Source organism: Chelon labrosus (assembly GCF_963514085.1).
Source record: "Chelon labrosus genome assembly, chromosome: 12".
Classification (NCBI taxonomy): domain Eukaryota; kingdom Metazoa; phylum Chordata; class Actinopteri; order Mugiliformes; family Mugilidae; genus Chelon; species Chelon labrosus.
In genome coordinates, this window is record NC_140345.1 from 11,898,180 (window position 1) to 11,914,939 (window position 16,760).

The following is a 16,760-nucleotide window of genomic DNA, read 5'->3' on the forward strand; positions in this document are numbered from 1 at the left end:
TTTGAGGAAAATAACATACAGTAATGACTAACCGAGAGCCAGAGCTGTTGTCAGTAAACCGGGGGTCAACTCTCTGCTGCATACACTTATGTCTGACACACAGTGCTTATTAGAGCCACACACCCTCCGAAAACCATGAAACACGCACTTACTGTACATACATGCAACACATACTGTATTAAACAAGCAGGAGAACATCTGGGGAGGTCAAAACGACTTGAGGGAGCAATTTTTAAAATAGAAACCTGTATTTTATCACGTACATAAACTCACATCTGCGCCGCACACATTGTGAACGAAGGAAAGCTAGCTCATCATTATTGTGTCATCTAATGGGGGGGGTCTAATTATTAGCACGAGCATTCACAGCATCTGCATTCACGTTGTTAGACTTTGTGAACTGTAACCAAACAAACAATAATCAGATGAAGTCATTTACTTCATGCCTCATATTGCTGAGTCTTCAGTGTAGAAGCGGGAGCCTTACGTCCCCAAGCTTCCCCAGATTAGGGGATATTATAAATGCAGGCCTCCCTGTGTGAGGGTCGCTTTCCTGTTCGTGATTAAAGAGGTGATAACACACACGCAAAAACAAACTCACACATAGGGTAATGCAGATAATAGAGGAAATGCAGGACTGTTTGCCAGTCTCCCATGTCTGTGTGTCTAATGGTGGGGCCTCTGCGGTAATCCCCACCGCCCCCCCTGGAGTGCAGGAAGGAAGAAATGCCTTGTTTATGGGCAGTTTATTCACGCAGTTTGTTCTACAGTTCATTCATACAAATGTCAAGGAAAAGTGCGGCCAAAACATCTGCTGTGAGGAGCACCTGACTTTTGGTGTGCGTTCACCGCAAGACTCGTTATTTTTACAAATAGGTGCAGCCTGCATCGGCTTACCAGGCACCACAAACGAAACGAAAGAAAGCTGTGTTAGAGTGTGTCGATCATATGCAACATGTGCAACAGTTATCCCGACCTTTACCCTATCTCTGTTCTCTCCTAATTCCTAATATTCTTCTCTTCTAGCCTAAAAGTGGAGGTGTGCGCAGCAGTGAGCGGTATGGGGATCCCCAGATCTGTAGGTAAGCAGCTGTGCAGAGTCTGGTGGTCTTAGAGAGGGGGGAAAGCAAAGAGGGCGGGAGATTCTTCAGAGTCAGTTCTGCCATATATCTCATTAGAGTTTCCTGCCGAAAAGCTGCCAGACCAATCAGAGTGCAGAACAAAGGCAGCAGGGTGGGTGGAAACAAGAATAGGGGAAACATAAGACACAGCCAGTGGAGGTGTACATTTTTTTTCCCACTGTTTAATGATTCTCTAAGGAGTAAAACACCCACAAATGGCTCCTTCCTACGTGACTAATGGAGAAGTCTCATACGCACCAGACAGGACCTTGTGGATTTAATGATTAGGTTCCCTTTTCAGTCCACCTCACCGTCCACATTATTATCGTTTGTCCAGACCTGAGAGCCGAACTGCACCTGGATTGGTTGAAAGGCACCAGAGGTGGAGTTAAGAGAGTTCTCTTCCTGGACACCCAGCAGCCTCAGCACACGGGGCTCCTCAGGCTGGGCCACGACCGACCGCGCAGATGCCTGAACTACATAATCTACCTGAAGGTGAGCAAATCACACAGTGCACACAGCTTTGTGATGTGATGCAGTGATTCTTGCAGAGGAATCGGCCTTATTAAACCGTTTATCTTACGCCCTATTTGTCTCTCTTTCTGTTGCTCCTTCCCAGGAGGATGATGAGTTCAGGGACAAACTGACTCCCATCTCACTGGCTCTGAACTACAGCCTGGCTCCACCTACTCGTGAACAAAACCTCCCACCTGTCCTCAACCGCTACAGCAGCACCTTCCTCCAAGAGCATGTGGGTATAAACTGTATAGTGTACTAAAAACAACAATCAGGCATAACATTATGACCACCTTCCTAATATTGTGTAGGTCCCCCTTGTGCCTCCAAAACAGTTGTGACTCATCACAGAATGGACATGGGCCTTCTGAGGGTGTCCTGTGGTGTCTGGCAACAGGATGTTATTAGTGGGGGCCTTTGTGGATCAGTCTTGTTCCAGTGCATCCCACAGATACTTGATCAGTTTGTAATCTAGGCAATTTGGAGGCCAGGCCAACACCTTGTGGTGCTTTTCATGTTTTTTTTTAGTCGTTCGTAAACCGTTTTTGTGTGTGTGGATGGCTGCTGCCATCAAGGAGTGTCATTGCTATGGGGTGGGGGTGCCTGGTCTGGTCTAGGTGGGTGCTACATGTCTAAGTAACATCCACGTGAATGCCAGGTCCAAACGTTTCCCAGACGAACACTGAATTGGTGAGATGGTCAATAGTATTTACTTCTCCTGTCAGTGGTCATAATGTTGTGGCTGATCGGTGTATACACATAAAATGGTACGTCTGCCTCCTCCAAGAAGTTTTTTCTTCACCTGTTTTACAGATTGTAATGCACTTCTAGCCAAATTTGTGGTTGAGCAATTGGGCCATAAAAATAAAACTGACTTAACTTGACTATGCTGAATAAATATACGTATACTGCCAAGTTCGAAACCTAAAAACAACCTGATATTCTATTTCATTCTCTCATTCTTTGAAAAATATGCTTACTTATTCCAAAAAAAAATAGTCTAGCTCGCCAGACCCTCATCAATATCAAGCTCAGCTTTGCATTTTCCCGGTATTAGACAGCTCTGCTAACCTTTGCTGCACAGACAGTTAAAATCCATAATTAAATCAGGTGTACATTTCACATTATATGTAAATAATATAAAAGTGAACGCCCTGCTGCACACCGAAACCCAGCTTCGGTCCAACCTCAGGCTTGGTATTTATTTGTCAAACAAGCAGGCTTGATGAAAAATATGCACGCTTGTGATTGCTCCTCCACTTGCAGAATGTGTTCAAATAAATACTCTGAGATTTTTTTCCAGAGCTTTAATGTGCAGGAGGCCTTGTCTTGTTTCTAATTCCAGTTCTGAATTGTGTTTGTGCAAAGTTGTGGATCATGAAAAGTCGTAAAAGAAAGAAGATCCACCCAAATTATTTATGGTTTCTAATGAAAAAGTGTTTGCTTGATTCTTTTCATTGCCGTTAACATCCCAGCTGAACTTTCTGAAAGCTGGACGTTGCATGTCTCAGTTATAACACAGATGAGGATCATTACAGCAACCGCAAAGAGAGAGAACAATTAAGCTAACTGCAGCAAAAGAACTCCAAGGCATGGATAGTGTAACTTCAGTATGTGTGTGTCTGTACATATACAACACCTGCATCCTTGTGTGCCCCACTCCGTTTTTCGATTTCTGGTTTGGTGGTGATGTCTTGTGAGCCTTAAACATTTCCTCATGACAAACTGCCCCCTCTTCCTCTCAGGCCTACATTCTCCTGGACTGCGGTGACGACAACATTTGCATCCCCGACCTCCAGCTCTCCGCCAGCATGTAAGACTGACGCGGCCACGCCCTCTGACCTCAGCCTGTAAACACAACATTTCTTCAGACGGCCAAGCTCAGACACTTGTGCACACACATCTAAACCAAAGAAAGTGTGTCTGTTATTCCTCACGCAATGAGAAAAGTTTACACTGAAGTCACTCGCATTATACTCCCATTTACCATGTGGCCTGTGTGTATGTGTGTGTGATTGTGTTTGTGCGCATTTGTGAATTAGCATACACTCCATAGTGTTTCCAGCTGTACAATATCTCCATGGCGGCATTATATACAAACATCCTGTCACCTCCTACCAACACACACAAACTGTCGGGGTGATTGTCGGGGTCGGGCTGTTGCATTCCTTCAAGATGAGCAGATTGCTCATGAAGTCCGTTGTTGTCATTTTTGAAATTAAACACCCAGGGATCGCTCAGAGCTGGCGATCGGGGATGACAATCAGGTCATGTTGACCATCACCGCGGTGAACCGGGGAGAGGGAGCCTACGAGACAGAGCTCTACACGCTGATACCGCCGGAGGCCGACTACATCGGGGTGGAGCGCCGGGTGGAGGTGAAAACACACACACACACACACGTGACACGCACCCTGCACGCAGATTTATCTGAAGTCAATTATCTTGGTTTGATCTTAAGGGCCAGCCGGGTGGATGCTGAAAATAGCCTAAGAAAACTGAGGCGGTTGTCTTATCGTGATGGCAGCCAAGTAGGAAACAAGGAAGTGCGCTATTTGCAGCGACAGTACGGCATCACATCCTGTCGTGTCTCTGTGGCGTGTGTTTGTTAGGCATGATTAAAGTGAGGGTATGCTCTGCTGGCAACAGCCCAAAAGCCCCAATTATGATTTACAAGCTGCATTAGTGACCACGGAAATGGATAGGGTCAACCTGTGTGTGGATGTGTGTGTGTCTGCCTGTGTGTGTGCTCTAATGAGTGTGTAATGGGGCCGTTTGATTGATGACATTGTTTCTGTCAGAGCATTCATCACCCTCCCTCTCACTCTCTTGACTCCCTCGCTCCCTTCCCCCTTTGATGCTGTAACACTTCCCTCCCTTGTTCCTTTCTTTCGCCACTCGTCTCTCACCCCTATTTGTCACATTCATTCATTCACTATCTCTCCCTCGTCTCTTTTTTTTTTCCTTTCTGTTTCTCCTCTAGTCTCTCTCTCAGTTAAACTGCGAATACAAGATGATGAACGAGTCCGGGATGGTGGTGTGTGACCTCGGGAACCCCATGGTGGCGGAGACAGAGGTGAGTCGTTGCGCCCCAAAAGCACAACCGCACACTTTTTCGGTGAATCATCCACGCCGCGTAGACACGACTGTTACTCCTCAGGGCTAATTCAGGCGGATTGATGGTCTCCAATGATTACTGATCGCCACCTTGACCCTCATTCCACACTCTCTGACTCCCATGGCTGTGCTTCACGCTTAATTTCTTGCATGCGTGTGTTATAATAATCCATTTAGCTCTTGCATGGCTGACACAAGCAGGAAGCCAAGGCTTTGTAAAGTAAAGATTGGTCCCTTCCTACATGAAATCCTACCAGCCTTGTGAACATGCAAGTGCCAGAAAGCATGTGTGGATTAACATTTTTTTTCGAAAGGTGTCAAGGTCGGCAGAGAGGTGCGTTTGAGCTCCCGAGGTGACAGAGCAATCTGATAAATCATTTATGTGGTCATGTTTCACTGTTGGGGGAGGAGAGCATAATAAGGGGTGTGAAAGGGACAAGGCGTGTGTGTGTGTGTGTGTGTGTGTGTGTTTGTGCGTGCGTGTGTCTGTGGGCTCCCCAGCTGTCCAGATGTTTCCCATATTTAACTCTCCCGTTGCCCTTGTTGGACGCTCAGGAATCCATGAGCTTATGCAGAACATACCTCCGTGTACCCCATACGGATTCCGGTTATAGTCCGCAATTAAATAGTTTCATCCCTGGGGTTCATTCCTTGTGCCATACGACACAGCTGTGGGTCCTCACTGAGCAGAGGGATCCGGGTAGGAGGAGGGGGCACATTTTACATTTCTTTCTCTTTTTGTCTTAACTTTAAACCAGTCAATCATCTGTCAACTATCAGTGGAATCCCATTGTGAAATATGATCACATGCATAGCAGGTCCAAGGCGATTGGAAATCATTCATGAATGAATGCACACAGACTCGAGACAACTAAATGATTTAACGCTCACTAAGACCACAACGTAACTGATGCAAAAAAGGTTTGTTCATTTGCAAAACCCGAGGAAATAAAGGATGAAGAAATTAAAAGGGCTGAGGTGAAGGGATGAATGAAAATGACTTAAATGAATGGATGGAAGGTGATCTTTGGGTGTGGAGGAACCCACGGTGAGAGAAACAGAGATCGGGGGGGGGGGGGCATCTCAGGAAGCTTCAACTCCTTGTCTCTCTGGTTTGTGAAATGAAAGAGGGAAGAGGAAGCAAAAGAAAGAGGGATGAGGATATATAGGTTGGTGCAGGAAATAGAATTCATTTCCATCCCAGAAGCGTCAAGTCAAAACGACCAGTTTTATTTAAACAGATAAAATTAGGCAGCTTTTTATTAAATAGTTTGGATTGAAGTGTGTAGGCATTACGTTTTTGCTTTATGTGTGGAGTCTGAGTTTATGTCATGTAATGCACGATTCATTGGCTTCAACATGAATGACATTACACAGTTTACTAATATTATTATTACATAGATCATAATTGGAAAAATGGAGCATTGTGCATAACATGACAGTCCAACATGTTGTGCTTGTCAGAAACTCTGAGCCCTGCTGCTGGCTCTTTCAGAGTTTGTAGTTTCATCTTTAAAAAGCGGTCACTTGAAGTTTTACTCATTCCACGGCTGACAGAAACTGACTTCTCAAGCGGCTGCTGCAGCGTAAACAGCTATTGTTCCAAGTCATCATTGCATTTCTAAATTACGGCTAAACACACTGAGGTAAAGCTCCGCAGCTGCCAGGAGAGCGGCAGCCAAACACAGAAGCGCTGGATTTGCGTTTGGTCACGTTGTGGCCAAATCTGAGTACACAGATGGGCAGCGAGGGGAATATGGCAGCACTGGAAGGGCTTTGAGAAAGTTTGACGTGTTGATGGTTTCTCCACCGTGAAAATGTACAGTCCATGTTGTAAACGACGTGAAATTCAATCCGATCACACACAGAGATCTCTGTAAACGACAACAGGAGAGTCAGGTGACCTGTAGAGAGATTTTAAGACGCTGAAGAGGTTGACCACTTAGTTTTGTTGCCTCAGACTCTGCTCTGTCAGCCTCCTCCTCCTCCCCTCTCTCTACTTCAGTGACGACTTCTCTCTGAACGACTCATACTCATTTGGTGCCTGTCTCTTTAGATCTCCCCTGCCTGGCCCTTGTCTTCCAGGCTCTCTAATGCGTCCCATAAAGATGGCCTACTTTGTAGTCCTGCACGCCGCCCTCACCCCCCAACCACCCACCCACCCGCAGGCAGGCCTGCCTCTTGAAGTGTTACTGCATGCTGTCATTTCCCGGTCTGTGTTTGACCTGTTGTTCAGGAGAGCTCATATACACATGGACACATGTGCGCACGCTGTCATGCGGCCTCGCGCGCACACGCTGTCATGCAGTCTATGATGAACTGAATCCTCCATGTGTTTCATGTTAGCCTCGAGGACGAGGGATTTAAACCGAGGAGAAACAAGAAACGCAACTGTAGCTTTTAAGTGTGCGTCTGTTGTCTGGATTTTCTCAGATTTAAGATTCTTGCTGTTATCGACACACACACACATGCACATTCCTAATAGTCTGTCAAAGAAATAACTGCAAAGGATCTATTTAACAAGTTCTTTACTGACTATTACTGGACCCTTCATGACTCTGTGTGTGTGTTTGATTTACAGATGCATCTTCATCTTAAATTCTCCCCCATTCTCATAGAGTAAATAATTCTCTCTCTTTTTGCATTTTCTCCACACTACTGCTCAGCTGTCTGTTGGTTTGAGGTTTTCCGTCCAAAGGCTGGAAGATGCTGGACCAAAAATCAGCTTTGAGCTACAGATCCGCAGGTGACACACCCACTTACACTCACGCATACCCTACAGCCAATCTCTCTCTCTCACACACACACACACAAAGAGCCGTTTGTCTTTTTTCTGAGCCATGTAAGTGCGTTCTGCGTCTGTCCTGATCCTGTCACTGTCTGTGGTTTTATGGAACCAACCGCAGAGACAGAAAGTGGCGCATGGCCCAGAGGAACTGCAGACAGAAAAACAAGATCTACACAAAATGCCCACTGTTTGCTTCATAGCATTAATTTCGATATGTCACTTCACTAGACACAGATGCTCTTTGGGGAGCTCTTCTTGGAGTCAACTGAACTTAAGAATGCAACTCTTTTAGTTTACGTTTCTGTCATGCTATCATGTTATCTCAAAATGTAGAGCGCAGTTTGTGTTTTACTTCACTCCTGTTTATTTAAACACTGTGAATCTCTCCGCAGCTCCAACAAAGACAACTCCAACAGCAACCCGGTCAGTCTGAATCTGTCCATCGCGGCCAAAGCCCGCCTCGATTTACGCGGGTGAGTCAAGCGCCTTTCCAGGTCGCACCGTGGCGTCTTCCTTCGGAAACAGTGACAAACTCTGTTGCCGTGTCTGCTTCCCAAGATGCAGTTGATCTGGTTTCAGTCTAAATGTTTTGCTGTGTGCAGGATATTACGGCTCCCCTCGAAACGTTTGAACTTGTGCACAACTTGTGTTTATATACAAATGAAAAAAAAAAACAGTTAAAAAAACAGAATTTAACCATGTGCACATGGGATATTTGCGAGCCCCTGACATGTTCATGGATGCACATATGCATGCTGACACACACTTCAAAGCCTGGAGCCTCGCATGGCACTGTTTGGGTGTGGTCAGCTGAACACACAAACACAGGAGGACATGTTTTAGTGTTTGTACTGTAAGACTGTCCCGCCTCAGCAACGTCCATCTGACTTTTGAAATCTTACATTTTGAATCATTGTTGTTACGCTACATGGAGGTGGTGTTTGCTTACAACGGATGAAACTGTGTTCACCTCAAATTTGAAAATTCACCGAAGTTGACATAGTTTATTTGGGCTTGGGGCGCGGCTCTTTGCTCGACTATCTCAATTACATGTCCGTTTGGCTTACAAACATTACGCCTCCAGTTGGACATGTAAACATTTTTGCCCACTTAGGTCACTCTACACTGGTCACACCACGCTTCGGTATGAGATCAGGAAATTTTCCATGCCAGGGTAATTTCCGTTGCTGCTATTATAAGATTTCTGAAGAAAATCAGTTTTTACAGTACAAAAATGCACGCCCCTGCTTTATTATGTTCCACTGAACAGTCCAGTCTAACTTTATTCCATAAATATTAAATCTATGTGTGTTTAGGCTGTAGAGTTAGTAAGTGGTGGTGTTGTTCTGGACTGTAATATAGTCAGATGTGTTAATAATATTCTGTGCTTATAGAAACACCTCTCAGTGCAATGCAGTCCTTTACAACACCACCTTTATCTACAACTCCAATAATAAACACATAGTCATTGTTCATCTATTACATTTGACAGTTTTGGGTTTATATATCACTGCACTGATACGCATTTTACTTTTTTACTGTAAACATGTAAGACATCTACTACAGTTAACAGCTGGGTTGTTGAATCCACGGCAATCACATTGTATAAGCTCATTTATACACCAATCAGCCACAACATTAAAACTACTGACAGGAGAAGTAAATAACATTGACCATCTTGTGACAATCCAATGTTCTGCTGGGAAACTTTTGGACCTGGCATTCATGTGGATGTTACTTAGACATGTACCACCCACCTAGACCAGACTAGACACCCCCACCCCATAGCAATGACACTCCTTGATGTCAGCAGCCATCCCCAGCAGGATGCAGCCTGACACAGGCACACACACAAAAATGGTTTAGGAACAACTCAAAAAACATGATCCACAGAGGCCCCTCCCCTCAACCCACAAGACCCAAAGGCCCCTATTAATAACATTCTGTTGCCAGACACCACAGGACACCCTCAGAAGTTTCATGTCCATTCTCTGATGAGTCACAACTGTTTTGGAGACACAAGAGAGACCTACACAGTATTAGGAAGCTGGTCATAATGTTATGCCTGTTTGGTGTATAACTATATATACCAAATTTGGAGATTAATGCTTTTTAAGGGGACAGGTAGAAGGGTATAGAAATTTTTAATCAGAACTGTCAGACGACTGATGCAGTCCAGTCAAAAGTACACTATAAAGAAAGAATCGGGGCCAAATGTCCTTGTGCTTCTCGTTTCATTCAAAAACGTATTCTAATATTTATCTGTTCTTGTTCAGCAAAATAATAGGGACACTAGACTGGGTGTAAATTTGTTGCATAGGGAACAAATCCTACATGGGACGGCCAGACAGAACTGTTGCTAAAAAGGAAACAGTGCATTCACCGTTATACACGCAGTGGGTGTTAGAGTTGAGTGGGTTTAAAAAACATCCAAACCTATTCTTATGCTAAAGCATCACCAAGCTCTTTCTCCTCCCTCCAGGGTGTCTCATCCCTCACAGGTGGTGCTGCCATTCCCGCACTGGGAACCCAAAGAGACGCCCGTCAAAGAGGACGATGTCGGACCACAAGTTACACACATCTATGAGGTGAGTGTGCTCCCTTGCGTTGAAACGTAGCTGGGCGGCCTACTCTGCTGTAAGGCTGAAGGGATAACTCAGATACGACTGCTGGGCTGTTTGTTTTTATGGTTTCCTTTTGGTCAGAAAGTAGGTCTTAAGATGAAAAGAGCTGAAAAATAGGTGTGGAAAGTAGTAAATTAGGCCTCAGCGAGGTTCGGGGGGCTCTGTAGGGTGAAGTAAACAGCAACACGCCGCAGTAAAACCAGTAGCTCTATAAAGAATTGAGCTGTAGCTGATCAAAGGTCTCCAGCTCAAGACTAATTACTGTTGTGAAGGAAGGAAAGACCAAGAAGGAAGGAAAACAGAGAAGGGCATTGGGAGCAAGGTGAGGAGGAAGGGTGGATGGATTCTAGTCTAGTGGTGTTTCTTAAGTAGGGACACAAAATAATATGTAATAATCATTGAGAGGAAAAACAAGGTCAAGGCAGATACACGTAACGTATATGGAAAGAGGGAGAATGGCAGACAGGCTGGCGACAGTTTACAATAGGGGTGAGTGCATGTGGGGGTCCGTGCGCGGTCCATATGATTTCTTTTAGCTTTAAATGGACGACAGCTTCATTGAACCGGAGTGCAGCAGTGTCTGGCCTGTCCTGCAGCTGATAATGATTTTCATTTGCGGTACTTTTCCCAGCGGGCAGCTGCTTCTAGTTAGACACGACAGAGTTTTTCTTTTTTCCTTTTTTCTTTTTTTTTTTTTTTTTACTCTTGCAGAATTCCTGCCCTGCAGCGCCAGGATCATGTCCTGTTTGGATGACTTGCTTCAGTGTTAATGACCGTGCATGTGTGTGTGTGAGATTATGTGTGTGAGAGAGAGAGAGAGAGAGAAAAAAAATACAGGTCAGGGTAAGAAGGAGAAAAAAGAGGAATTATTGAATTGATGGTTCGTTTCAGCTCATAATTCAGTCGTCCTGATTTTGACGTTGAATGATGAAACCGATGATGCTACAGGTTTTACTCAGTCCCCGGTGATGAGCGCTGCATTAGTGTTATCTTCACGAAAACACAGGTGGCCCGTGTCATCATCCCCACAGTTATGATAACCTGATCACAGCCTCGGCCACATGAGACCGCGCTAATAAGACTGAAACACTGACAACTTTCTGCTCCCTCTCTCCTCCTCCAGCTCCATAACTTTGGTCCCAGCAGTATTCAGGAGGCCGAGCTTGAGGTCGGCTGGCCCTCTCGTTTCCGTGACGAGAACCTGCTGTATGCCATGGAGATTCAAACTGACGGACCAATTAGCTGCCGGACAAACACCAGCCTTAACCCGCACGGCCTTCAGGTAGAAATATTTGAACACGCACACGCTCAAGCATGTAGACGCGAAACCGGCCCCGAGACCCAAACATGGACACTACATTCCCTGTAATGGAAATTAGTATGTCAACTTTTTATTTGTACAGACGGCCAATGTAACCGCTGCTTTCTCAAAACCATTCCATCAAACTTCCAGACCTGCTGCAGTTTCTGTCTTCTATTTATAACATTGCCCACAGCTTATTCATCCATCAGTTTCACCATTATTTATACCCGCTTATTTAAAACTAATTGTACCCATTGTCCTGGCTGCTCTCCACGTTCTTGGCCGGTTGGCTCACAGCGAGGAGGCTGTAGTATCAGGCTTTTTGGGTGAAATTAGAGCTGGAATAGTTTCCAATATTTATGATATCATCTGTAGAGTAATTTAAAAAGAAAACACGTAGAAAAATGTGAAGCCGTAATCATCTCTGAAAGCCAGAGAAGGCCGATGTATCAGTTCCTCTGTAAACTGGATTGATTACCGCAGCTTTCCTGACAGTGAGGGTTTTCATTTCAAGATTATACGAGCAAGCAGCTTTATGTCTCTTGATTCCCTTTGTTTAACTGACGTCTCAAAAACGGTTTTGCTCAGGCAGTTAATTAATCAGTTAGTCAAACTGTTGCTAAATTATGTGATTAGTGGAATTAGCGTGAGGAAGAGCAATGAGCTCTAAGGAAGAAAAGGAAACAACTGTTTTTTGCTACGAATCAGCGACAGCCTGCTGCCGTTGTTATCTTTTTTTTATATTTAAATTACAATATTCAGTCAAGCTGTTCTCACTGGCCTATGACTGAAGCCCAACTCCCAGAGGAGAAACAGCCAGAATCTCTCTGTTATCTGAGAGCCGAGACTTGAGGACGTTCAGGATGTTCGCCCTCGCCGGTTATCCATCTGCCTTTTGTTCCTGTCAGCTCGACTGTACGACTAGGAAATTAAATCTCTTCAGATTCTTTTCTTTATTTTTTTTTTTATTTTTTTTCTGCAGAACACTTTTTATCAGATTTCTAAACGCTTGTTTCCACAGCTGGAGCTTTTCGGTTTATTTTATTACAGCTCTTAAAACGTCTTAGATTACAAGCATTCTCAGTGTTTGTGTCCACCGTGTCCTCGTCCCTGGCTGCGTCAGAGCCACGCAATAAAACAAGCAATATGTGAGCATCAGTCCTGTCGTCTAAAGGCCCGAATGTTCAGGAATGATTCAAATAACACCAAAGTCTGTGGCATAGTTTTCCTTCTTTTCTGTTCTTCTCTCATTAGCAAATATTAGAATTGTAATTGTCTGAGATGCATTAACAAGTCTTCTAGGCTGTTTACTCATTGATTATCATGCAAAGATTCATCATTTTCAGTTCTATTTTCCTCCCTTTTTTCTTTCTCCTCTTAGATCTCGAGACTCCAGGACACACCGGAGTTATTAGGTTTCCTAAGGAACACCAGCGCTCCTCCTTCTCCTCGCCGTCACAAGCGATCTGTCGGCACCGCACAGAGCTATAGCAGTAAAACCTTGGTGAGCCACATTTACATGTACACTCTGTAAAGAAAACAGACCAAGCCAAACGTTCATTAGTGATTCACAGGTGTCTTCCTTCCCTCTCTAATCCGCTCACTGCTCATGCAGAACTGCACCAACATCTCCTGCCTGCGGATCATGTGTGTGGTTGGGCGGTTGGATCGCGGGCAGAGCGCCGTGGTTAAGGTCCGATCAAGACTCTGGACGCACACTTTCCTGCAGGTCAGAGGTCACTTTACTTTTCCTCTATAGTTTTTGTTCATTGTTCATGTTTAATTTACTTTCTTCTATTAGTTTAGCACCATGTTTCTTTCCAGGTTAATTCAAATTTAACCTGATAATGCGTCTAATAAGTCTCTGTGTATTTTGTCTTAAAGCGGCGTAACGACCCCTACGTTCTCAACTCTACTGTGTCCTTCATGGTCACATCCATGCCGTATCGCATTCAACCCCCCACCCTGCCTCAACACAGGACCTCTGTGAGTTGAGAGGAATGAAAGTTTGTGTTCAAGACTGTGTGGTTCCAAGAATAAAACTTCATTTCATCAATGCTGCGTGTTTCATCTGCAGATGGGAACCCTGGTGTTATGGGGGACTCCTGATGTGTCGTTTGCCGTTCCACTCTGGGTCATCATCCTGGCTATACTGCTGGGTCTGCTGGTGCTTGCCATGCTGACGTTAGCCATGTGGAAGGTACGCGCAATTTATAATCCACTGTCCACTGCAGTCCTTCTGGTGGCTTCAGTTATCCACTTAACACCGCACTTTTCTCTCAATGTGATTCCCTCAGTGCGGTTTCTTTGACCGGGCCCGGCCTCCAGCTGACGACGACATCTCCGACCAGGAGCAGCTGACGTCTGATCACACAGGGGACGCCTAAGACGACACGCGACAGCGAGACTGTGGTTTGGGAGGGATGTGCACCTTCTGAGTAACTTAAATCAGATCTGAGATCTGTATTAGTTGGAACCTACATTCTTTGGCTGCAGGTCTTCTGCCTCCCAGTCAATGAAACTGACCGAAAGAACAGACTGAAGACTGCAGCGCCACACAAACTGGGACGAAAGAACGGGATTCAAACCAGACTGAGTGGGACTGGGACCAACACGCTTAACAGGCTCAATCACACACACATGTCCATTGTTTATCCATTGTGATGAAGCACCAAGAACTGAGGACAGAATGGACTTTGTTGTGAAGACAATGCTTTAAATGTGTTGTTTTTTTTGTGTGTGTCTGTGTAAATGAGGCACAAAGAGACTTGAGATCTATGCACAAATGCTTCTGTTAGAGCGTGTTTGTGAGTGAGTGAGCGAGTATGTGTGTGTGTATGTGTGTGTGTGTGTGCAGGTACTGTACATATGTATGTGTTTATTAGGCGCCACTTATGTCCTCCTCTAATCAGTTATTGAATTGTTATTTGAACTGAATCACTGTCTTATTCAAACTGCTCTGTACACACTTCACATACACACTAGGTGCAGCCACACGAACAAACAAAAAGGCACAAAGTTGAAGTGTATATTTATGAATGTATGTGCAATATTGTGTGATACTGAAGCTTGTTTACACTGGCATTATTTTAATAGAGCTTAATGTTTCCATTGTTTATGTATATACCGTATGTGATTATTAGATATTGAGAATTCTGAACAACGAAGCATTTCTTTTGACTGATGTCAGTCACATAGCGTTTTAAAAATGAACAAAGTGAGGAGACGAATAACAAAGAAAAAATAACTTATTATTGTTTTATAGTGACTATAGAATTTTATCTTTGAAGAAACAAACCTATCAACATATCTTCACCGCTAAGGCCCTGCACTGCTAGTTAAATAAATTAGGACTTCACAAAGTAGCTGCAAAGATAAATCAAGACCAAATGAGAAACACAACACTTGGCAGACCCACAGGACTACAAAGTCGCAGACTGTGCCCAGCGCTGTGTGTACTGTAATGTTTGTCAGTTGGTTATCTGTTATTAATGTATCACGCACAGTCAGCCAGAACAAAGCGATCATCACCAGTATACTGACTTTGAAGCAACATTTTAATGTGTCATGTGTGAGGTAATTTGTATCGAGTGTGAAGTTTTATCCGAATAAAGTGTTGTTTGATTACTGATTGTCTTCACTAGGTAACTGGACTACGCGATGTCCTGGCCAGCATGGAGTTAAAGCGTCAAACTGTTCGTGTTATTTGCGTTCTGCAAAATATTTACTGAGAGACACATTTTTGAATCTTTTCCAAAGTAAATGGCAATAAATAAAGTAATGCTAACTTTAATAACTCTTCAAACCTTCAGCTAAGGTTATGTGGAACATTAATGTTACCACACACAACATAGTAAATAACACATTTTAGTGCACATCCTCTGGATATGTAATAATTTCTGTTCAGTCTTGTTTTGACATCTTAGGCTCAGGACTGCCGTCTCCTCTTCAGAGGAAGGCCTCTTGCCCCCTCACATGGTCCTGTGTTGTAATAATCCCAAATGTCTATAACTGCAGTAACAGTAAAAACCTGAAGGAGACAGCAGAATGTGAAGCACAGCAGCGCCCCCCTGTGGCCTCAACGTGACTGACACTCTGTTGTGAGCCATGTGTTGTTAACCTTGTCTTTTCTAGCCTCCAGACACTTGTCTGGATAAGACAGATAGATTTGTATGCAGTGTTATGATATGATGTATTTCGGTCTTATTTCTGTATAGAATGGTTTTATTGATCCAGAACAGTGCGATTACTATAAACCTTTGATGCATATTCAGATTTATACACGGCTGCAGGTTTGTCACAATTAATCTCGTATTTGTACTTACCCTCAACAGAGTTTTGAGCCTTGAGACTTAAACCTTCACTGATAGGTTTGCTGCGTCTCCTTTCTCTTTCTCTGCAGCAGCTTCAGACCAAAGTATGAAGCTGCTCATATCCTCTTATACATGATCAAGCATAACATTATGACATTGTGACTTTCTAATATTGTGTAGGTTTCCCTTGTGCCTCCAAAACAGTTGTGACTCATCAGAGAATGGACATGGGCCTTCTGAGGGTGTCCTGTGGTGTCTGGTAGCAGGATGTTGTTAGTGGGGGCCTTTGGGTCCTATGGGTTGAGGGGAGGGGCCTCTGTGGATCAGGCTTGTTCCAGTGCATCCAACAGATACTTGACCAGTTTGGGATCTAGAGAATTTGGAGGCCAGGTCAACACCTTGTGCTGTTTTTCATGTTTTTTGAGTTGTTTTTGGCTGCTGCCATCAAGGAGTGTCATTGCTATGGAGTGGCGGTGCCTGGTCTGGTCTAGGTGGGTGATACACATCTAACATCCACACAAATGCCAGGTCCAAAAGTTTCCCAGCAGAACATTGTATTGTCAAAAGATGGTCATTGTTATTTACTTCTCCTGTCAGTGGTTTTAACGTCACGCCTGATAAAACAAGATTTTTCAAATGATTCAAATGTATTCTTGAACTGAAATGCCACACTAAACACTGATTTTTTTAGTATTATCGTATGATATAATTGTATTTTCTTGCAAGAGAAACTTCAAAAAGATAAAGGGTATTGGATCCTAGCAATAGCAAAGAGCTATCACAGTATCCAAAGAGTTTCTGTTCAGCGTTGGCATGACTGGTATTCAGAAAATGAAAGCTTAGTGTTGGAAACATCAAAGCAGGAGAGCGGAGGTGAAAATATTATCGGGCACATCTCAAGTGGAAACATTTATCAGACTCACGCAGCTGGCACACCGCATAGTCACACAAAACACTGCCAAATCACGAACACAGCAA

The 16,760-nt window shown here is 44.1% G+C and overlaps 1 protein-coding gene across 1 annotated transcript in view; it reads left to right on the plus strand.

The window, feature by feature from the left end:
* Positions 1-16,445, plus strand: part of itga8 (integrin, alpha 8) — a gene marked incomplete at its 5' end in the record, with an annotated part of 39,705 nt that extends 23,260 nt beyond the window's left edge. The window contains 15 exons of the mRNA XM_084557871.1: positions 1,027-1,082; positions 1,459-1,616; positions 1,741-1,872; positions 3,383-3,450; positions 3,868-4,015; positions 4,621-4,713; positions 7,421-7,500; positions 7,935-8,015; positions 10,025-10,130; positions 11,290-11,448; positions 12,851-12,973; positions 13,085-13,198; positions 13,354-13,455; positions 13,547-13,669; positions 13,767-16,445. Of these exons, the coding sequence (XP_084413997.1) occupies positions 1,027-1,082; positions 1,459-1,616; positions 1,741-1,872; positions 3,383-3,450; positions 3,868-4,015; positions 4,621-4,713; positions 7,421-7,500; positions 7,935-8,015; positions 10,025-10,130; positions 11,290-11,448; positions 12,851-12,973; positions 13,085-13,198; positions 13,354-13,455; positions 13,547-13,669; positions 13,767-13,856 (1,633 nt within the window). The 3' untranslated portion in view covers positions 13,857-16,445. The remainder of the gene's footprint in view (positions 1-1,026; positions 1,083-1,458; positions 1,617-1,740; positions 1,873-3,382; positions 3,451-3,867; positions 4,016-4,620; positions 4,714-7,420; positions 7,501-7,934; positions 8,016-10,024; positions 10,131-11,289; positions 11,449-12,850; positions 12,974-13,084; positions 13,199-13,353; positions 13,456-13,546; positions 13,670-13,766) is intronic.
* Positions 16,446-16,760: the final 315 nt, after the last annotated feature.